Source organism: Hyla sarda, chromosome 3 (assembly GCF_029499605.1).
Source record: "Hyla sarda isolate aHylSar1 chromosome 3, aHylSar1.hap1, whole genome shotgun sequence".
NCBI classification, from domain to species: Eukaryota; Metazoa; Chordata; class Amphibia; order Anura; family Hylidae; genus Hyla; species Hyla sarda.
This window is the reverse complement of record NC_079191.1, coordinates 84302804-84325805: the sequence shown is the minus strand read 5'-3', so window position 1 is coordinate 84325805 and position 23002 is coordinate 84302804. Positions and strand designations below refer to the sequence as shown.

Below are 23002 nucleotides of genomic sequence, written 5' to 3'. Positions count from 1 at the left end.
TCTACTGGTACATTGCTGTTTTGTATGACATTGTATAATGATTTACTGCGTCATTACCCTGTATTTTTTCATTATACAAGAGTTTTTCTTCAATAAAACAAAAATCTGCATTTGTAGCGGTGAGACTGAAAGTTGAATAGGCCCTTTATGCCAAGTATTTTCTTGGTTTAACTAAATATAGATCATTTCTAGCTGGGTTCAACAAAAAACAGCATTTCTATCGGTGATAATTAAAAAATTTACTGACAGTTTCTCCACCGCTTGACTAGTTGGTGAGTGACAAATAACCCCCCCCCCCCCAAAAAAAAAAAAAAAAAAAAAAATGACATCAAAATCTTTTTCAATTAAAGAAAAATGTCTAGTATAGAAATGGTACAGGGACAGGGTACAGGAAAAAGCACCCTGTCATGTCCTCTGAGAGTAAGCATGTTGGACAGTACCAGAACTGTGGGTACATTACAGGCCCATTACAGCTAGCAGCAGAAGCCAGGTGCCCGGTGGTGGTAGTAGTAGCAGTAGCATCATCATCATCATCAAGTAAGAGTTATCAATGTCTTTCTGGGGTTGTTCTCTACTTTTGTTCTTTTGGAGAATAATACGGCCATTGTGGACTGGTTGGCTCATTCTCGGTCATCTTAGGAAGAAGAAGAGTCAGATTGCATGACATTGAGCCATTGTGTCAGTGGATTCCTCATTGCCTACCGGTACATGGCAAGGTGGAAATGTCCTTCCTAGATGGTCTGTTCATGGTCTGTTCCTTTATCTTGTTCTATGCTTCTCCCTTATAGTGCTAAGTAGAAGGATAGCATTCGCCAGAGGAGGAGTTTTGTGAGGACAGTCCGCCTTTGGAATGTGTTCCAGAAATGGTGGATGTGAAAGCAGTGGCCTAGCTAGCACTAGTGGGACTGTTGGTGATAGTCATGGTAGTAAGATTGAAAGGCATTAATGTGGATATGCTGAGAGGGAGCAAAGAGCCTATGATCAGACATCAAGTTCATACTGAGAGGAGTGGTGGAGATGATGAGGAGGAGTTTGATCATGAGTATGTCAATGATGAAGAAATGGAGCTGAGGTGGGCAAGAACATCTGCCAAACTTACCAGACAATAGCCTGCTGGTATGATCACCTCAGGAGCAGATGACAACAACGCTACTGCATCTGTAGGTCTGAGAAAATCTTTCTAGAGGAGTGGCATAGTAGGTTGGATATCTTTACAGTAGTCGGCTGTGCGGAAATTATTTCTATCTATCAGTGTATGTCGGTTTTTGTGTTTTTGCATTTTTCTGTTTTAGGCCCTGTTCAGACTTTGTTTTTATGTATTAGCTGTTTTCCATGCAAATTCTTTCTTGGGTTGGAAGAGTTAATGCTCTCAGCCAATGACAGCTTGAGTATGGTTTTAAAACCTGAGCTCTGCTGAACTCTGGGCTGGTTATTATTTTTACCTTTGCTATGTCTGTTGATTAGTTCTTATTCTGACTATGAGTTTGTTAGTTTGTGTCACGATGCCGGCTGGCAGGAGGTGGATCCTCTGTGCCAGAGAGGGATAGCGAGGACCGTGCTAGTGGACCGGTTCTAAGACACTACAGGTTTTCACCAGAGCCCGCCGCAAAGCGGGATGGTCTTGCTGCGGCGGTAGTGACCAGGTCGTATCCACTAGCAACGGCTCACCTCTCTGGCTGCTGAAGATAGGCGAGGTACAAGGGAGTAGGCAGAAGCAAAGTCGGACGTAGCAGAAGGTCGGGGGCAGGCGGCAAGGTTCGTAGTCAGGGGAGATAGCAAAGTTCTGGTACACAGGGTATAAACACACAAAAACGCTTTCACTAGGCTCTAGGGCAACAAGATCCGGCAAGGAAGTGCAAGGGAGGAGACTAGATATAGCCAGGAAACAGATGGGAACCAATTAAGCTAATTGGGCCAGGCACCAATCATTGGTGCACTGGCCCTTTAAGTCTCAGGGAGCTGGCGCGCGCGCGCCCTAGAGAGCGGAGCCGCGCGCGCCAGCACATGACCGCAGGAGACGGGAACGGGTAAGTGACCTGGGATGCGATTCGCGAGCGGGCGCGTCCCGCTGTGCGAATCGCATCCCCAACGGCCATGACAGGGCAGCGCTCCCGGTCAGCGCTGACCGGGGAGCTGCAGGGAGAAAGGCGCCGTGAGCGCTCCGGGGAGGAGCGGGGACCCGGAGCGCTAGGCGTAACAGTACCCCCCCCCTTAGGTCTCCCCTTCTCTTTATCGGGTAACTGCCTCCCCTGGGATGAGGACACCGGGAAAGGAAGGAGGGATTCCTCAACGGCAGGCAGAACCGCAGGAGTAGGAATGGGGAGAGAGGGCAGAGGGCGAGACCTGGCACGGGGCAGTGTGACACCAGGACGGGGGCCATGGGGTGGCACAGAGGCTTGCCTGACGGGACTGGGAGGGGGGGAGGGGCATTTCCTGTGGCAGGCAGAGTCCTTAATGACCTTAGGGGGACCGGAAACAGGAGGAACCACAGGGTCACGGCAGGGAGTACTGGGAACCGGTTTTAGACAGTTCTTGGAACAAGAGGACCCCCAACTCCTGATCTCCCCAGTGGACCAATCCAGGGTAGGGGAATGAAGTTGAAGCCAGGGAAGTCCAAGGAGAATTTCCGAGGTGCAATTGGGGAGGACCAAAAGTTCAATCCTCTCATGATGAGATCCGATGCTCATAAGAAGGGGCTCCGTGCGGAAACGTATGGTGCAATCCAACTTGGCTCCGTTGACCGCGGAAACGTGGAGTGGCTTGACAAGACGGGTCACCGGAATGCGAAATTTATTCACTAGGGACTCTCGAATAAAATTTCCAGAAGCTCCAGAGTCCAGGCAGGCCACGGCTGAGAGAGAAGAGCTGGCTGAAGCAGAAATCCGCACGGGTACCGTGAGACGTGGAGGAGCAGACTTGGAACCAAGAGACGCCACACCCACGTGAGCTGGGTGCGTGCGTGCGTTTCCCAGGCGTGGAGGACGGATAGGGCAATCCACCAAGAAATGCTCGGTACTGGCACAGTACAGACAAAGATTCTCTTCCTTACGGCGATTCCTCTCTTCCTGGGTCAGGCGAGACTTATCCACTTGCATGGCCTCCTCGGCGGGAGGCCCAGGCGTAGATTGCAACGGATACTGTGGGAGAGGTGCCCAGAGATCTAAGTCTTTTTCCTGGCGGAGCTCTTGGTGTCGCTCAGAAAAACGCATGTCAATGCGGGTAGCTAGATGGATGAGTTCTTGCAGATTGGCAGGAATCTCTCGTGCGGCCAGCACATCCTTGATGCGACTGGATAGGCCTTTTTTGAAGGTCGCGCAGAGTGCCTCATTATTCCAGGATAATTCTGAAGCAAGGGTACGGAACTGTACGGCATACTCGCCAACGGAAGAATTACCCTGGACCAGGTTCAACAGGGCAGTCTCAGCAGAAGAGGCTCGGGCAGGTTCCTCAAAGACACTTCGGATTTCCGAGAAGAAGGAGTGTACGGAGGCAGTGACGGGGTCATTGCGGTCCCAGAGCGGTGTGGCCCAAGACAGAGCTTTTCCAGACAGAAGGCTGACTACGAAAGCCACCTTAGACCTTTCAGTGGGAAACAGGTCCGACATCATCTCCAGGTGCAATGAACATTGCGAAAGAAAGCCACGGCAAAACTTAGAGTCCCCATTAAATTTGTCCGGCAAGGACAGGTGGAGGCTAGGAGTGGCCACTCGCAGCGGAGGAGGTGCAGGAGCTGGCGAAGGAGATGATTGCTGAAGAAGTTGCGAATGTTGGCGCACAATGGTGGACACTTCCGACAGCTGGTGGGTTAGATGGGCGATCTGTCGGGCGATATCAGAGACAACTGGCAGGGGAACCTCAGCGGGATCCATGGCCGGATCTACTGTCACGATGCCGGCTGGCAGGAGGTGGATCCTCTGTGCCAGAGAGGGATAGCGAGGACCGTGCTAGTGGACCGGTTCTAAGACACTACAGGTTTTCACCAGAGCCCGCCGCAAAGCGGGATGGTCTTGCTGCGGCGGTAGTGACCAGGTCGTATCCACTAGCAACGGCTCACCTCTCTGGCTGCTGAAGATAGGCGAGGTACAAGGGAGTAGGCAGAAGCAAAGTCGGACGTAGCAGAAGGTCGGGGGCAGGCGGCAAGGTTCGTAGTCAGGGGAGATAGCAAAGTTCTGGTACACAGGGTATAAACACACAAAAACGCTTTCACTAGGCTCTAGGGCAACAAGATCCGGCAAGGAAGTGCAAGGGAGGAGACTAGATATAGCCAGGAAACAGATGGGAACCAATTAAGCTAATTGGGCCAGGCACCAATCATTGGTGCACTGGCCCTTTAAGTCTCAGGGAGCTGGCGCGCGCGCGCCCTAGAGAGCGGAGCCGCGCGCGCCAGCACATGACCGCAGGAGACGGGAACGGGTAAGTGACCTGGGATGCGATTCGCGAGCGGGCGCGTCCCGCTGTGCGAATCGCATCCCCAACGGCCATGACAGGGCAGCGCTCCCGGTCAGCGCTGACCGGGGAGCTGCAGGGAGAAAGGCGCCGTGAGCGCTCCGGGGAGGAGCGGGGACCCGGAGCGCTAGGCGTAACAGTTTGTCTGTTTGTCTGAGTTTTGACCATGGTTGATTCCTGGTATAATAGCGATTTTAGTCTGCTTGGTTTTAAGTACATCTTTCGGCTTTTAGTACCTTGTTTTATCTTAGCCTGTGTTCACACTGTGAGTCTTGCTTGTACCATACTCTGTATTTAGTATCTTGACCCGTATTCCTCCATATTATGGAGTTTGGTTTTATAATATTCCTGTTTGGTATCCTGACCTGTGTTCCTCCATGTTTTGGAGTTTGGCTTTTGTTGAGTCTGTTCAGACTCATCTGGTTCTCAGTTTAGTTTTCCATGTATTATATTTCTGTTTCCTTCTAGGCCAGTATCCTGATCACATGGTAGAGTGTGCCCGCTGGCTAGAAGTCTATTTGGTGTTTGTATTGATGTCCCTCCAAGTTTGGAGTGGGGGGTCTAGTTTTTTCTTTGTTCAGTGTCCCGTGTGAACATTGTTCTAGGTTTCCTGACCTATTTAATGTTTTACATTCAGTTAATCTGTTCATCCCCTGCATCTCCTGGTTTCTGCTGTATACTTATTCCATATCTAGTCTTCATTTATTCATATCTGTCATTTATCTTGATTCCGGTTTCTGAACTGAACTGAAATGTTAGTACGCTATATCTTGCCCTGTTTTTATATTTATATCCTGTCTGGTTCATCTGGTTGTTTGGTTTTTTTTCCGTTATATTTCTGACCTGTGCCTGTGTATAGCATTATTTGTGTACCTTTACTCCCATTGCACTTTAGCACAGGGAGGGATTGGCTCTGAGTTGTTGATCCATCATTTAGGGTGGATGGGCAAATAGGCAGGGAGAGTGTTTCTAGGGACAGCTTAGGGCTCTCTCTCCCTATCCACCCCCGTTCATGAAGATCAGATGTAGAAAACCAGGCACAGTACCGCCTCTGCAAAAAGAAAGTAAGGCATAGCCAGGGTCTGAATTAGGAATTACACTCTATGTAAGCACATGCAGCGACATCACAAGGCCAGAGAACAGGTATTACTGGTCCATCACTGCCTGCTGCCGACTAGCAATTAGTCCACCACCCCTGCTGTCTGCTGACTACTATATCTACCACTAGTTCACCACTTCCTGGTACTAATCCACCATCCCTGCTGCAGCTATCTTTATATACCTTCTTTAAAAATAGAGGATAGAGATATTAAGAATATGAGGAACATCATAACACATATGTTTCATACACTGTAATTTTGACTAACACTAAAAATGGAGAATACCTCAGCAGTCATTTTATGCTGCTGAACAAATTTCCATCTCAGCAACCAAATCCTAAATCCCTGAGAAAATGTGAGAAGACATCCTTAAGGCTTCAATGCATCCTTTTCTCATGATCTTCACACATTACTTTGTAGTGTTGATGATCTGCTTTGCACACTGGCATAGAAACATCTGTTTCCCTCTTTTACGCAGGATTGATTGGTGACATGACAATTTACAGTAGCTATGCCTCTACGTTTGATTTGTGTGTTTGCCAATACTGTTATCTAGATTTGTTTCCACAATATGCTGTCTGCTTGAGCAAACAGCTCACTCAACTTTATCTTCCATCATATATATATGTCTACAAAACCTTTTATCCTAGCATTGAATGGGCTTGATTGGGGCAATACAAGGATGTAGCACTGCTGTTATTGCTTAATGGGCAAGAGTTTGCTTTAACGCAACTATTAAAAATTAGTTATATGCTATTATTCTCCTTGACTCTGGACATAATGCAACTCAAATTCATATAAACTATGGTAACCTTTACTGGAACTAAGTTTAAAGAGCTTACAACATTATCTGCAATCCTTAAACCTCAGTATCTAGAATATAGTAGCTTATGTTGCACAGAGTGTGATGAGGGGCAGGTGGAAAAAATTGAGGTGTGCACAAGAGTGGACTCTATCATTAGTATTACCATTAGAATTGTTGCTGTACATAAAGATGGCCTAGGCTATAAGAAGATTGGCAAGATCCTAAAAACTAAGCTCCAGCAAGGTGGGCAAGACCATATAGTAGTTTCACAGGATAAGTTCCACTCAGAACAGCCCTGCCATGGTCGACCAAAGAAGTTGAGTGCACGTGCTCAATGTCATATGCAGAAGTTGTCTTTGGGAAATAGATGTATGAGTGCTGCCAGCATTGCTGGAGGGGTTGAAGTGGTGGGGGAGCCTGTCAGTGCTTAGACCATATGCCGCACACTGCAGCAAATTGGTATGCATGGCTGTCATCATGGAAGAAATTTTTGCTGAAGAAAAGCAGACTAAGGACACGAATTTCTGGAACCATGTCCTGTGATCCAATGAAACCAAGCCAAATTTATTTGGTTCAGTTGGTGTCAAGCGTGTGTGGTGGCTGCCAGGTGAGAAGTATAAAGACAAGTGTGTCTTGCCTACAGTCAAGCATGGTGGTGGGAGGGTCTGGGGTGCATGAGTGCTGCTGGTACTGGGGACAGTTCATTCACAAAACTATAAATGCCAAGATCTACTGTGACATCTTGAAGTAGAGCATGATTCCCTCCCTTCTAGACCACAGGGCAGCATTCCAACATGATAATGAACCCAATGACACCTCCAAGACAACCACTGCCTGGCTAAATAAGCTGTGGTTAACACCTTACGGACAAAGGGTGTAAATGTACGCCCTGCGCCCAATCCCATTCTGTGACGCGTGATCAGCTATCAGCAGCCATGACCTGTGGCTAATGCCAGATATCATTGAACCGGGTGATGTCCGGCATTAACTCTTTAGACAACAAGTTCACTGCGGTATAAAATGAAAAAAAAAAATTATACCGGCTGTTCAGCGGACGTGTAAAGTCACGGGGTCGTAATCAGTGACAGTGGGAGGGCCCTCACCTGCCTCCTTGTCGTCCGAACGGTGCTCCTATGCTCCAAGGTAGCCTCAACAGCCATGAGAAATGGAACACTGATAACACTGATCAATGCTATGCTATGGCACAGCATTGTCCAGTGTAAACAGTCTAAAGGCTGCATGTTAACATATGTGAATTAACCCCTTCCCTAATAAAAGTTTGAATCACCCACTTTTTCCTATTTTTAAAATAAAATTATGCAAACAAAAATAAACATATGCGGTGTCGCCATGTGCGTAAATATCCGAACTATTGAAATACAATGTTAATTAAACAGCATGGTCAATGGTGTACACATAAAAAAAATACCAAAGTCCAGAATTGCATAATTTTGGTACTTTGTGTATTCAAGATCGCAGTAGAAAAAAGAGCCCAGATACATCCCTGTGTACAGAAAAATAAAAAAGATATAGAGGTCAGAAGAGGACAATTGTAAGCATACTAATTTTTGTACAAAAAGTTATAATTTGTAAAAAATATAAAAACTTGTATTAATCAGTTATTGTTATAATCATCTGTTTCACTTTTGTCCAAAAGTAAAAAAAAAAAAAATCAATTTCTGCCTGCAAATAGGTTTTTCTTTGGTTTTGCTGTAGATTTTGTGGTAAAATCAAAGTGGTGGTGCAGAAAACAAGCCCTAATATGGGTCTGCAGGTAGGAAATTGAAAGTGTTATGTTTATTAGAAGATGAGGCGGAAAAAAATACAGTGCAAAAATGGAAAAACTCTTGAGTCGTGGATAACACCCACCAGCTCTGTGATGTGGTCATGGAGCAGTGGAAAAGGACTACAGTGACAACCTGTGAAGCTGGTAAACTCCATGCCCAAGAGCCCTAAAGCAATACCGGAAAATAATGGTAGCCACACAAAATATTGACACTTTGGGCCCAATTTGGACATTTGCACTTAGGGGTGTACTCACTTTTATTGCCAAGGTTTAGACATTAACGTCTTTTTGAATTCGGGTAGAAAACAGACATGGTGCACATCTACAATCTTGTATAATGATCTGATTGCTTCTCAGCATAATATAAAAAACTAACAGGTTGTTAGTATGAATTTTTGATCAAAAAGTACAAGCCCACTCGCCACGTCAAGGCCACCTATTTAGAGTGGGTCCCTAACGTCCCTAGCATAAAATGGCGTAGCACTGGGCGGCGACCACCACCGCCGCGACACCAGTGCCCACGGGGGGGAAACGACCCACTGGCAGAGCGGCCCCAATGCCACTCAAACCAGTCTATAGGTCGCACCTCCCCGCAGACACCACGCCACGGCAGCAACGGACGCCGCACAGCACCACACCAGTGTGAACAAGGTGTAATAGCTCACTTACCATGCTCTCACGGTCAGACTGGGAGGCTGCTAGGAAAGAAATGGCCCTTGTGTAGCTAACTACTACTTATATAGGGTTGGGCTGAGGGGGTGGGGAAGAGTGCATCACATGTTCAAAAAAAATAAAATAAAAATAAAATAAAAAAAGGAAGGAAGGGATAGAAAACACAGTGTGAATTCGGGTAGAAAACAGACATGGTGCACATCTACAATCTTGTATAATGATCTGATTGCTTCTCAGCATAATATCAAAAACTAACAGGTTGTTAGTATACATATTTGATCAAAAAAGTACAAGCCCACTCGCCACATCAAGGCCACCTATTTAGAGTGGGTCCGTAACGTCCCTAGCATAAAATGTCGTAGCACTGGGCGGCGACCACCACCGCCGCGACACCAGTGCCCACGGGGGGAAAACGACCCACTGGCAGAGCGGCCCCAATGCCACTCAAACCAGTCTATGGGTCGCACCTCCCCGCAGACACAGCGCCACGGCAGCAACGGACGCCGCACAGCACCACACCAGTGTGAACAAGGTGTAATAGCTCACTTACCATGCTCTCCCAGTATAGGGACGTTAGGGACCCACTCTAAATAGGTGGCCTTGACGTGGCGAGTGGGCTTCTACTTTTGTATCAAAAATGTATACTAACAACCTGTTAGTTTTTGATATTGTGCTGAATAGCAATCAGATCATTATACAAGATTGTAGATGTGCACCATGTCTGTTTTCTACCCGAATTCACACTGTGTTTTCTATCCCCTCCTTTTTTTTTGTTTGAACATGTGCTGCACTCTTCCCCACCCCCTCAGATCCAACCCTAAATAAGTAGTAGTTAGCTACACAAGGGCCATTTCTTTCCTAGCAGCCTCCCAGTCTGACTGGGAGAGCATGGTAAGTGAGCTATTACACCTTGTTCACACTGGTGTGGTGCTGTGCGGCGTCCGTTGCTGCCGTGGCGCCGTGTCTGCGGGGAGGTGCGACCCATAGACTGGTTTGAGTGGCATTGGGGCCGCTCTGCCAGTGGGTCGTTTCCCCCCCGTGGGCACTGGTGTCGCGGCGGTGGTGGTCGCCGCCCGGTGCTACGCCATTTTATGCTAGGGACGTTAGGGACCCACTCTAAATAGGTGGCCTTGACGTGGCGAGTGGGCTTGTACTTTTTGATCAAAAATGTATACTAACAACCTGTTAGTTTTTGATATTATGCTGAGAAGCAATCAGATCATTATACAAGATTGTAGATGTGCACAAAGTCTGTTTTCTACCCGAATTAACGTCTTTTTGTTGAGTTATTTTGAGGGAACACAACATTAATCACTGTTATACAGGCTGTGCACTCACTACATTGTAGCACAGGGTCATTTCTACAGTGTTGTCACATGAATAGATATAGTATAATATTTACAAAAATGTAAAAGACTCCCTTATGGAAGATACTGTATGTTAAAGTTTTCATTGTTTGGAACCTATTACATCAATTTTATCTTTTCTGACCGGAACAATGGCAATTAGAGTATCAGCAATAATAAAAGCCACTTCCTGGATTATTATTATTTATTTTTTTATGGGGGGGGGGGGGGGGGGGGGGTTATTCTTATGCAGTGCACATTATGGTAAAACTGACATGGTCTCTATTCTGTGAGCCACTACTCTGAAAGGATATATAGCTTTTCTATTAATATTGGTAGAGGATAAATGCAGCGCACCATAGCAGGATAAAGCAAAAACAGTGGCTTATTCCAACATTTTAGTAGCCTTACACTATAATTTTCAGCATAAACCCCCAGGCGAAGGTCTCCAGGCCGAAATGTGTGTTGAGGCGGCGGCATCCTGGGACCTCAGCACCATCACAACATCTTTTGTTGTTAAACCGCACAGTCAATGGCGTATACATAAAAAACTGCGGATTTTTGGTTATTTTGTATACCCTAAAAAAAATGTATAGAAAGCAATCAAAAAGTCCCATCAAAACAAATAAGGTACCGATAAAAACTACAGATGATGGCGCAAAAAAATTATCTCTCATATAGTATAGCCCCGTATGCGGAAAATAAAAAAGTTATAGGGGTCAGAAGATGACAATTTTAAACATACTAATTTTGGTGCATGTAGTTATAATTTTTTTAAAGCAGTAAAATAAGATAAAACCTACATATATTGGGTGTCCTTGTAACTGTATGGAACTACAGATTAAAGATGAGGTGTCATTTTTACAGAAAAGTGCACTGCGGAGAAACGGAAGCCGTTAAAAACTACATTTTTTTTTTGTTTCGCTGTAGATTTTGTGGTGAAATGACTGATGTCATTACAAAGTAAAATTGGTAGCACATAAAACAAGCCATCATATAGGTCTGTAGGGGGAAAACTAAAAGTGTTATGATTTTTAGAAAGTAAGGTGAAAAAAAGGAAAGTGCAAAAACAAAAAAACCCTGAGTTCTTAAAGGAGTACTCCGGTGCACACTTTTTTCATTTTATCCCGTCCGGGCTGCAAAATACAAGAAAACACACTTTCTCTTACCTGCCAACGAGCTCCCGGAGCTCCGGTACACTTCGGTACAGGTGTTCGGTCCCCGGGCTGTATTCTTCTTACTTCCTGTTAGCCCGGCACGTCACACGAACCTTCAGCCTTTCACCGGCCGCAGCGATGTCCCGCCTCGGCCGGTGATAGGCTGAAGCTCCGTGTGACGTGCCGGGCTAACAGGAAGTAAGAAGAATACAGCCCGGGGACCGAACACCTGTACCGAAGTGTACCGGAGCTCCGGGAGCTCGTTGGCAGGTAAGATAAAGTGTGTTTTCTTTTATTTTGCAGCCCAGACGGGGTAAAATTTAAAAAGTGTGCACCGGAGTACTCCTTTAAAGGGTTATGGGTTTCTTTCTCCAATATATTGGTTCTAGGCCTATTAATATTTATGGTTTTTTTTTTGGTTGTTTCCCCCCATTACATGTTTGATAGGTTTGTGCTTTTTTAGCATGAGGCTACTGAAACGTTGTCTCTGCACTAATGAAATAATTTGCCATTTTTTCTTTATCCTTCTATGCTGTGCTGCATTTATCCTTTACTGTTATGATGGACCCTATACCTGCAAGCACCCACCGCTTTTTGTTCTGTTCTTCTTTCATGTGCTGCTGCTATCATTGGAATATTTTTTATTACTATGCTACTTAAAAAAAAAAAAAAAAAAAAAAAAAGTTAAACTTTTTTTTTAACAAAAATAAGTATGCTTAAAATTCTCCTATTTTGATCCCTATATCTTTTATTATCTTTCCGTATACATGGCTGAATGAGTATCATGTATCATATCACTTTGTGCGTTGTGATCTCTATCTGTAGTTTATAATTTTTATTGTGATGGGACTTTTTGATGACTTTTTCTTAATTTATGATGTGACCAAAAATCTGCAATTCTGGCATTTTTTTCCCCCCCATCAAATTTACGGTCCCATTTACTGTATGGGACTATCAATGTTATATTAGCAAGGACAATTCCGCATGTGGGCATGCCAAATATGTTTATTAATTTATTTTAAAAAAATTTATTTGTAAAATGGGAAAATGGGGTGATTAAAATGTTATTATGGGAATAGAATATATATATATATATATATATATATATATATATATATATACAGCCATGGCCGTAAATGTTGGCACCCCTGAAAGTTTTCAAGAAAATGAAGTATTATAAAAAAAAAAAAAAAGGAGGAAAAAAATGCAAATTGGACATAATGTCACACCAAACTCCAAAAATGGGCTGGACAAAATTATTGGCACCATTAACAATATTTGGTTGCACACCCTTTGGAACAAATAACTGAAATAAGTCGCATCCTATAACCATCAATAAGCTTCTTACACCTCTCAGCCGTAATGTTGAACCACTCTTCCTTTGCAAAGTGCTCCAGGTCTCTCCAGGTTGCCACTTCAGAACTCTCCAGCACTTTGTTGCCATCCATTTCTGGATGCTTTTTGATGTATGTTTGGGGTCATTGTCCTGATGGAAGACCCAAGATCTCAGATGCAAACCCAGCTTTCTGACACTGCTGTACAGTGCGACCCACAATCCGTTGGTAATCCTCAGATTTCATGATGTCTTGTACACATTCAAGGCACCCAGTGCAAGAGGCAGCAAATCAGCCCGAAAACATTATGGAACCTCCACCATATTTCACTGTAGGTATTGTGTTCTTTTCCTTTTAGGCCTCATTTCATTTTCGGTAAACAGTAGAATGATGCACTTTACCAAAAATCTCTATCTTGGTCTCATCTGTCCACAAGATGTTTTCCCAGTATATTGGCTTACTCAAGTTCCTTTTGGCAAAATAGCGTTTCCTTTTGACAGATAGTTTGCGCTGACACTGATGCTCCCTGAGCCTGCAGGAGAGCTTGAATATCTTTGGAACTTGTTTGGGGCTGCTTATCCACCATCTGGACTGTCCTGCATTGACACCTTTCATCAATTTTTCTCTTCTGTCCACACCCAGGGAGATTTGCTACAGTGCCATGGGTTGCAAACCTCTTGATAATGTTGCGCACTGTGGACAAAGGCATATCTAGATCTCTGGAGATGACTTGCAACCTTGAGATTGTTGATATTTTTCCACAATTTTGGTTCTCAAGTCCTCAGACAGTTCTCTTCTCCTCTTTCTGTTGTCCATACTTAGTGTGGCACACACAGACACACAATGTAAAGACTAAGTGAACTTCTCTCCTTTTTATCTGCTTTGAGGTGTTTTTTTTATATTGTCCACACTTGTTACTTGCTCCAGGTGAGTTTAAAGGAGCATCACATGCTTGAAACAATGTTATTTTTCCACAATTTTGAAAGGGTGCCAATAATTTTGTCCAGCCCATTTTTGGAGTCTGGGGTGACATTATGTCCAATTTGCTTTTTTTCCTCCCTTTTTTGGTTTAGTTCCAATACACACAAAGGGAACAAAAATGTGTATATCAAAACATGTGTTACTGCAATCCTTTTCTGTGAGAAATACAGGGGTGGCCAACATTTACGGCCATGACTGTATATAATTTATTTTACACTTTTTAAGTCCCCATAGGGAACTATTATAAGCAATAATTTGATTGCCTTCATTGTACAATGAAAGACAGGCTGTATCAGAAAAGTGAAGTCATGTAAAGGGGGGGGGGGGGGAGCAGGAAGAAGTGAGCCCTAAAGTTGTCTCTGCCTACTTGGCCATCTGCCCTAAACGATGGATTGAAAACTTGGAGCCAGCCCCTTCCTTGCGCTAAAGTGCATGGGCATCGAAGTCAGCAAAACAAGCAAAACTGTACAAAGTCGGGGAACAAGTCAGGAACATTACGGGAATACAATAACCAACAAACAGATATAAATACAAACAAGGCAGGAAGTAGCAGGTCAAGAAATCAAGAGCACTGTTCACACTGGACTCAGAACAAGGAACACACTTGACACCCCACTCCAAGCATGGAGGGACAGCAATACCAAAGCCAAATAGGCTCGTAGCTAGTGGGCACTCTCCACCAAGTTAACAGGATGCTAGCCTAGGAGGAAACAAAAATACTAAATACAACCAAACACAAGTACAGACACAAGACTAACTCACTCATAGATAGACGGATTAGCACAAAGCTCGGAACAGGATTCCATCAGGAGATCCAAGATCCAACAAGGTCAAAACAGGACTTGCAAATGCACAGTGTGAATACTAGGGATGTAAGAAAAAATCGATTCTCGCAATAATCGCGATTTTTTCATTTGCCGATACTGAATCGATTCAAAATATTTTTGAATCGATTCTTTTAGGGATGTGGAATTTTTATCTCCTGACGCCCGGAACAGCATGTCCTGTCCTGGGCATCAGGAGATAAAAGTTCCACATTTGTGGAGCCGGGCAGGCCGGATCTGACACGGCGTCGCTCTGGGTGTATGGAGCGGGCTCCGACTCGTGCCCGCTCCGTACTATGCGACCCCCGGCTGATTTCAGTAGCCGGGGGCCGCCGCTAATAGCCAGCATGCAGCGATCGCCGCGGCTGGCTATTAAAGGAGTACTCCGGTGCCCACTTTTCTCATGTTATCCCGTCCGGGCTGCAAAATAAAAGAAAACGCACTTTATCTTACCTGCCAACGAGCCCCCGGAGCTCCGGTACAGGTGTTCGGTCCCCGGGCTGTATTCTTCTTACTTCCTGTTAGCCCGGCACGTCACACGGAGCTTCAGCCTATCACTGGCCGCAGCGATGGCCCGCCTCTGCTGGTGATAGGCTGAAGCTCCATGTGATGTGCCGGGCTAACAGGAAGTAAGAAGAATACAGCCCGGGGACCGAACACCTGTACCGGAGTGTACCGGAGCTCCGGGGGCTCATTGGCAGGTAAGAGAAAGTGCGTTTTCTTTTATTTTGCAGCCCGGACGGGATAAAATGAGAAAAGTGAGCACCAGAGTACTAGATCGCCGCTGTCAAAGCTGACAGCGGCTTCTATTGGGATCTATGAATGCTCCCAGGTGGGCGATGTATCGGGATATATCGCGATGTATCGTCACCTAGACGGTATCGCGATATATCGGGATATATCGAATCGCCACACTGGTATCGCGATTCGAATCGAATCGCCAAATTCTTGCCGATTCACACCCCTAGTGAATACAGACTAGGGAACACAAAGCTGAACGAACAAGAGAAGAATACTAAAACCCGACAAAGGTACTAAAACAAAGCAAGCTAAAATCTAGATATCAAACGGGAAAGATAACCAAGGTTAAAACTCAGGACATGTGCTCAGACAGACAAAAGCTAAGGTGCATCAGAAACAAGACATGATCAGAGTACAGGTCTTATACCAGTCAAGAACAGCACCTGAAGAGACCTTATATATCATCCCAGTTCTGGAGTCAGGAAGGTTAACTCTTCCCATCCCAGTGAGAAAAAACACAGAAACTGTTCAGACACAAACCTAATGTCTGAACAAGACCCAAGGCAGAAAATACAAAATACAGATAAACAGACATTACAAGTGATTTAAATTCTCTTTTTTTACACCACCCATGCTTTATTATTAGGGTATTGCTAATATCCTAGCGCTGCTACCACCAAGACAATTTATAAATGGTGTCCCTAAGTTCCCCAAATAATCTTACTTAAAAAAAAAAACTAAAAAATATGATTTAACAACACATATATGTGATTTCTACTGACTAACCAAATGGTCTAGTCAGGGAACGTCTTTACCAGACAGAAGCAGAAATTAATAAAGGAACATACATATGTTATGAACAAACAATAGTCACAGTGTATACAAAAAATAACAGATGACCAACAAATTTCTCCACCAAACGGAAAATCTGCTACTCACTTGGGCGACCACATTTAATAGCGGCATTTTATAATACAAGAATGAAATATACACCTTGGTGTGAGATCCGTCATTAGTGGTGGATCCTGACTGCTGAAAGCTGCCATCACTCACCATCTTTGAACACAGTGGAGTTCCTGCAGGACGTAAATGTACTAGATGGCCATTGCGTACATTTATGTCCATTGTCCTCTATGGGTCAACTCTGTGCCAGGTAAAGAGCTGCAGACACAGGTAGATAAATTATAGGGTGCATAGTTATAAAAGTAGGTTTCACTTAGAAGCTAAAGTGCTACAGAGGCAGCGCCAAAACACACTGGCCCAGATTTATTAAAGAATGTCTACGGTAGAGCTTTTTTCCCACGTTTATTTGGGTGGTGGGTTTGACTAGCGTGCATCTTATTTATGAAGAAGGTGCAGCAGGATGATGAATTTTGTGCAGGTCTGTTGTGGTGGGAAAAGCTCTACCACATACACTTTTTTTAGATGCTTGTGAGGGAGGGAAGTAGACACTTTCCCGGGTCCTGCATTTGGCAGGTTAGGTGTTTTTATTTACTTTCAAAGAGCTGCCGGGACATTTTTACTTGCATTTTAGACGCTACAATTAAATTTGTTAGCGGTGTCTAAGGGGTTAAAGCCTGGCATCACTGTGATCAGTGATTTCTGGCATTAGAGATGGGTCACAGTGGCAGATAGCCACCAGGACCACCCAGCTATGACCAGTGCTCAGCTCCTGAGTGCGTCATAGAAGGGGAGTGGGACGCTGTCGACCACAAGAGGTTAAAGGTTGAATTGCGGAAGGTAGAAGGGATTCTTACGCCTACTGGTAGGTGGTGTAGCTTTGTGCCTAAAAAAGTACCTTTGCGCACAAAATAGCGACTTTTGACAAAAGTCATAAATACGTGACCACTGCATGGTCAAAAAGAAAAAGTTCTACAGGTAGGCAAAAAGAGTACAACTGTATATATTCAAAGACGCATAAAAGTCGCTAAATATGCTGCTTGCACCTAAACTGCGCCAAAACACAGTAAAAAAAAATGCAAAATCTCCCCCACTGTGCTTACCTTCTCCCTCACCCATCCCTTCCTGCCTTTACTGATTGACATACAGGGATTGGCTTATAGCAAGCATGTCAAACTCAAAGGCGAACATGGGACAAAAAAACAAGGTTTAAGTTTATGTGGGCCGCATAAAAAAAAAACATGCACCACACCCCATGTCCCCTTTGCACAACATCTCATGCCCCCCTTCATAAGACCCCATGCCCCTTTGCACAAGACCCCATGCCCACCCTACACAAGACCCCATGCCCCCCTGCACAACACCTCATGACCCCCTTCACAAGACCCCATGCCTCTTTTGTACAACACTCCATGCCCCCTTTGTACAAGACCCCATGCCCCCCTGCACAAGACCCTGCCCCAGCACAAGACTGTGCAATACAGTTCCCCCACATTAGGTGCAGTATAGTTCACCACATTAGGTGCAGTATAGTTCCCCCACATTAGGTGCAGTATAGTTCCCCACATTAGGTAAAGTATAGTTTCCCACATTAGGTGCAGTATAGTTCCCCCACATTAGGTGCAGTATAGTTCCCCCACATTAGGTGTGGTATAGTTCCCCACATTCGGTGCAGTATAGTTCCCCACATTAGGTGCAGTATAGTTCCCCCACATTAGGTGCAGTATAGTTCCCCCACATTAGGTGCAGTACAGTCCCCCCCACATTAGGTAAAGTATAGTTCCCCACATTAGGTGCAGTATAGTTCCCCACATTAGGTGCAGTATAGTTCCCCCACATTTGGTGCAGTATAGTTCCCTACATTAGGTGCAGTATAGTTCCCCCACCTTAGGTGCAGTATGGTTCCCCACATTAGGTAAAGTATAGTTCCCCACATTAGGTGCAGTATAGTTCCCCATATTAGGTGCAGTATAGTTCCCCCACATTAGGTGCAGTATAGTTCCCCCGCATTAGGTGAAGTATAGTTCCCCACATTAGGTGCAGTATAGTTCCCCACATTAGGTGCAGTATAGTTCCCCCACATTAGGTGCAGTATAGTTCCCCACATTAGGTGCAGTATAGTTCCCCCACCTTAGGTGCAGTATAGTTCCCCACATTAGGTAAAGTTTAGTCCCCACATTAGGTGCAGTATAGTTCCCCCGCATTAGGTGCAGTATAGTTCCCCACATTAGCTGCAGTATAGTTCCCCACATTAGGTGCAGTATAGTTCCCCCACATTAGATGCAGTATAGATCCCCCACATTAGGTGCAGTACAGATCCCCCCACATTAGATAAAGTATAGTTCCCCACATTAGGTGCAGTATAGTTCCCCACATTAGGTGCAGTATAGTTCCCCCACATTAGGTGCAGTATAGTTACCCACATTAGGTGCAGTATAGTTCCCCCACCTTAGGTGCAGTATAGTTCCCCACATTAGGTAAAGTATAGTTCCCCACATTAGGTGCAGTATAGTTCCCCACATTAGGTGCAGTATAGTTCCCCCACATTAGGTGCAGTATAGTTCCCCCGCATTAGGTGCAGTATAGTTCCCCACATTAGGTGCAGTATAGTTCCCCACATTAGGTGCAGTATAGTTCCCCCACATTAGGTGGAGTATAGTTCCCCACATTAGGTGCAGTATAGTTCCCCCACCTTAGGTGCAGTATAGTTCCCCACATTAGGTAAAGTATAGTTCCCCACATTAGGTGCAGTATAGTTCCCCACATTAGGTGCAGTATAGTTCCCCCACATTAGGTGCAGTATAGTTCCCCCGCATTAGGTGCAGTATAGTTCCCCACATTAGGTGCAGTATAGTTCCCCACATTAGGTGCTGTACAGTTCCCTCACAGACATACAGCCTTCAGCCATATACAGTGTATGGCTGGAGGCTGTATGCCTGTTTACTGCCCCACTTCAGTGTTCCGACCACCACTCCACCGCTCCGGGGTCACAATATGCTACTATGGCCTATGGCACAGATTCCCTTTTACACAAATACAAAACATAGTAGAGCATACACATTTCTTTTTTACTGCTTCACATGCATTTTTTTAATGTGTCTAGATTCTGTGTTTGGCTCACAAATCCCTCTGTTCTGCTGCTCACTTATTCTAAAATCCACTGCTCAGAAATGGGCATGTCCGATGCATGCACGGTGCCTGCCTTTCTCTCTCTCTATATTCATGCTGCAGTCTGATAGACAGGTGTGAGCAATGAGGAGTGCTAGTCCTGCTCTCACTTCCTGGACTTTGTCCTAGCCTGAGCTTAAGCTGGAACAAAGATGATACTGCAGACATAATTATTTTCTGGTTGGTGTGGGGACCCCTAGTGGTCTTTTCTGTAAGCTGTGATTTCTATAAAAAGGAGATATTTTTATGACGTATATTAGAAAGGTTAATCTATTTGCCAACATGTACAACATTATTTTTTTTTTTTATTCTGACAGTGGCCATTTAAGTTTTAACCTCAGTAAAAACTGTTTTCCTTGAAGACCATACAATGCGGACATTAGAGAGATAAATAGAGTGATATAAAGCATGATTTTCTAATTGTCTAGGCTGATAGTGACCTTTACAATTTATTTCCACCGGGTTAGTCTGCCGAGTCACAGGTTACCACAGTTAATCAAGAAAGGGTCAGGATCTTAATGTTAGATACATCTGGCTGCCTAGATACTCTTCCTGGAGCTATAGAGTTGGTTTCTTGGTGATGAATGTGCCTCATACCTCACGTCTCAAAAGGGATCTATGATAGGAACATCTAATAGACTTTCCCCAGCAATACATGGAACACAATGAAATGCCTCAGCAGTCCGTTTTGCAAAGCAGGTAAAAGAAGATAATTATGAATAAATGCACAAGGACCAGTTGGGACTGGCAGATGCCCTCATTACAAAAAGCTACATTTGGTGTAAACTCTGAGTCGCTATGTTGCTAATAACCTATTATGCTTTTATTTGCAGGAGACAATGAGACATGGTTGTGTTGTAAACGGTATTTTTTGTAATGCTTAAGTGATTAGGATTATAACAAATATACCATTGTGTGTATATTAGACATTAACATCGTTATCGGTATAAATTATTTTATAGATAAAGATTCCTATCTGCTTTGTTTTGTAGATCTGTATTTATCATCTTTCTACTATGAACACCACCAATGACTCCAGTAGGATAATTCAAACAGTAAAAGCGTCCTTCTTCCTACTGGATTTCCTCATTTGCTGTATATTCACCATCTTGATAACACAAACTGTGTGGAGAGACAGTGTACTGAAGAAAGAAGTGCGATACTTCTTCTTGTGTCACCACTTGGTGTGCTTGACATTATTCTTTGGTCTTGGAACCATATTTAGCTACCTACGATCTTTCCAGGTCAATGCCCCAGCCCTTGTCTGCTGGATCATTTTTGCGGTACAGATAACAATTGGAAGGGCAGTGCTATTGACTCTTGTCTTAATGGCTTTGAACACTTGCATCGCTGTTTGCTGGCCTCTTAAATACTTACAATTTGCTCATTCTGTGAAGTCTAAACTAATGGTGTGTTTATGGATTATTGCCTTGTTGGACCCTGTGGTGTCACTCATCCTTGAAGGCATACACAAGGGCCACCATTTCATTATTCAAATGGATCCAAGTTGCCCAACTACTCTATCAAGCACGTTATCAAGAATACTTGGAATCATTTTCATCATCATATTGGTCCTTGTCATCTTGATATCGTATATTATTATGTTTAGAGAAGGAAAACGTGCTGGGCATTTTACAAAGTCCAACCAACAAGCAAGAAGAACCATCTTGATACATGGACTACAGACTGCTCTACATATTTTTCCTACATTGATAAACATTTGGATAGGTGGCAAAGAAGAGCATATTATTTTGGATTTGATAAATTTTCTCATTTTCTCTTTAGCTCAGTGTCTCAGCCCAGTTGTATATGGACTGAGATGCAGTGAACTGAGACACAAATTTATTGAGAAACAATATTGCTGTGGAGTACTTGAAAGATACAGTGTTGAAAGTTTTCAAAATGGAGAAAGGATATAGAACTGACTAAAGGAAAGATCAAGGCTTTGTATTTCATAGTGGAATATTAGTGGTAAGACAGATCTGGAAACTCTTCTCGGCACTGATGTCAGCTGGTCTGATCATGTCATCAGTCTAGTCCACTATGTAGTTCTGCACTGAGAGTTGTGTCTTTCTAACATGCCAGTGTTACCTTACCCTAACATCAGTTGCTTTATAGGGCTACTCCGGGGAAAAAGAACTTAAAGGAAAACGGTCATCCTGTTCACCCACACTAAACCCAATACACCGGGTTATAGTGTGGGTGAACAGGAGACCGAATAAGAGACATACCTTCAGTTCTCTGAAGGTCCGCTTCTACTTCTATCTTTGCTGAACGGCATGCTGGACGCGGGTCAACTGGGTAAATTTGAATATTTGTGGTCGCTGGTCACCTGAGCGCTTGCGTCTACTGAGCGCTCACATAACCAGCGACTATGAATATACAAATCCACCCAGCTCAAGTGCACAATTCAGCGAAGATAGAAGTGGACCTTCAGAGGGACACCGTGCCGAACTGACGGTAGGTATCTTAGTCAGAGACCCCGATTCGGTCTTGTGTTCACCTACACTATAAGCCAGTGTAGTGTGAACAGGATGACTGTTTTCCTTTAAATCAACTGGTGCCAGGAAGTTATACATATTTGTAAAACATATTAGTAAAAGACAGAGGTGTCAGCAGAAAGCACTGTGGTCAGACTGAAAAGAACTATATAACTTCCTCTGGAGCATACAGCAGCTGATAAGTACTTGGAGGATTAAGATTTTTAAACAGAAGTAATTTACAAATCTGTTTAACTTTATGCCACCAATTGATTAAAACATTTTTTTTCCCACAAAGTACTTCTTTAGGGTAGGATCACACGTAAAGGATCCGCAGCGTATTTTATGTTGCGGATCTGCAGATGACTGACCCTAGAGTGAGCAGCCTGCCTGTGCCCGTGTGCTCCAATCCATTACACTGCTTAATCCTGACACTGAGAAAAGCCGCCCCTCAGCCAATAGCTGGATATAGTGGTGTCCAGTCTCAGTCAGTGATTGGCTGAGAGTGGCCAGTTCCTGCTAAAACAGCTTGTCTCGGAGCCAGGACCAAGCAGTGACGAGCGGGGACTGGGAGACAATGGAATGGCAGTTGTGGTGGAGTATGACCCTTTTTTTTAGGTATAGCACACTCCCAATCATGTATATAAAACTTTATGTCCCTGGACAACCCCTTAAAGTAGCGGCAGCCAGGAAAATGTTTTACAAAAAATGTTTATGAGGCTGGACCTTAGCTGATCAGCAGGTTGGCTTTGATATAAAAAGTGGTTTTCATCGATGAGACAACCTTTTTATTAGCTTTAATTTATTTATGTTCAAATTTGTCTTATTATTGACAAGAATTATGTAAGTTTTGTATCTGTAATTGCATCAGAGTATGCTTCGACTTGGAAGGCATATTGTAGTTAAGACCATATCATAGTGTTTTTATCAAGGCAGAAATCAAGTTGCATTGTACAGGTAGTATTCTGCAGAGCCACCTGTCCAGCTTTTTTTCACTGAAACCACCAGTCATACAATTTTGTATTGCTAGCTTTGGATAAAAAAAATCTTCCACCTGTTAAAAAAAAAAATCTCGTGTTTTTCTTTATTAAATAAAGGGTCCAGTCCAGTGCAACCATAGAAGAAAATCAATTCTTCTTTTAATAAGAGATAAGGCAGTGTCAAATCTTGTTTCCAATACCGTTAAATATTCTTCCAGGTGGCTGCAGGTCAAACAAATAACACGTACTGTCCTTGTGTTTTACAGGTAGTTGTTAATCTAT

At 44.1% G+C, this 23002-nt stretch overlaps 1 protein-coding gene across 1 annotated transcript in view; it reads left to right on the top strand.

Annotated features, from left to right (window-relative positions):
• Positions 1–21436, top strand: part of LOC130361461 (uncharacterized) — a 60939-nt gene extending 39503 nt beyond the window's left edge. The window contains exon 4 of the mRNA XM_056564490.1: positions 20253–21436. Within this exon, the coding sequence (XP_056420465.1) occupies positions 20277–21179 (903 nt within the window). The 5' untranslated portion in view covers positions 20253–20276 and the 3' untranslated portion in view covers positions 21180–21436. The remainder of the gene's footprint in view (positions 1–20252) is intronic.
• Positions 21437–23002: the final 1566 nt, after the last annotated feature.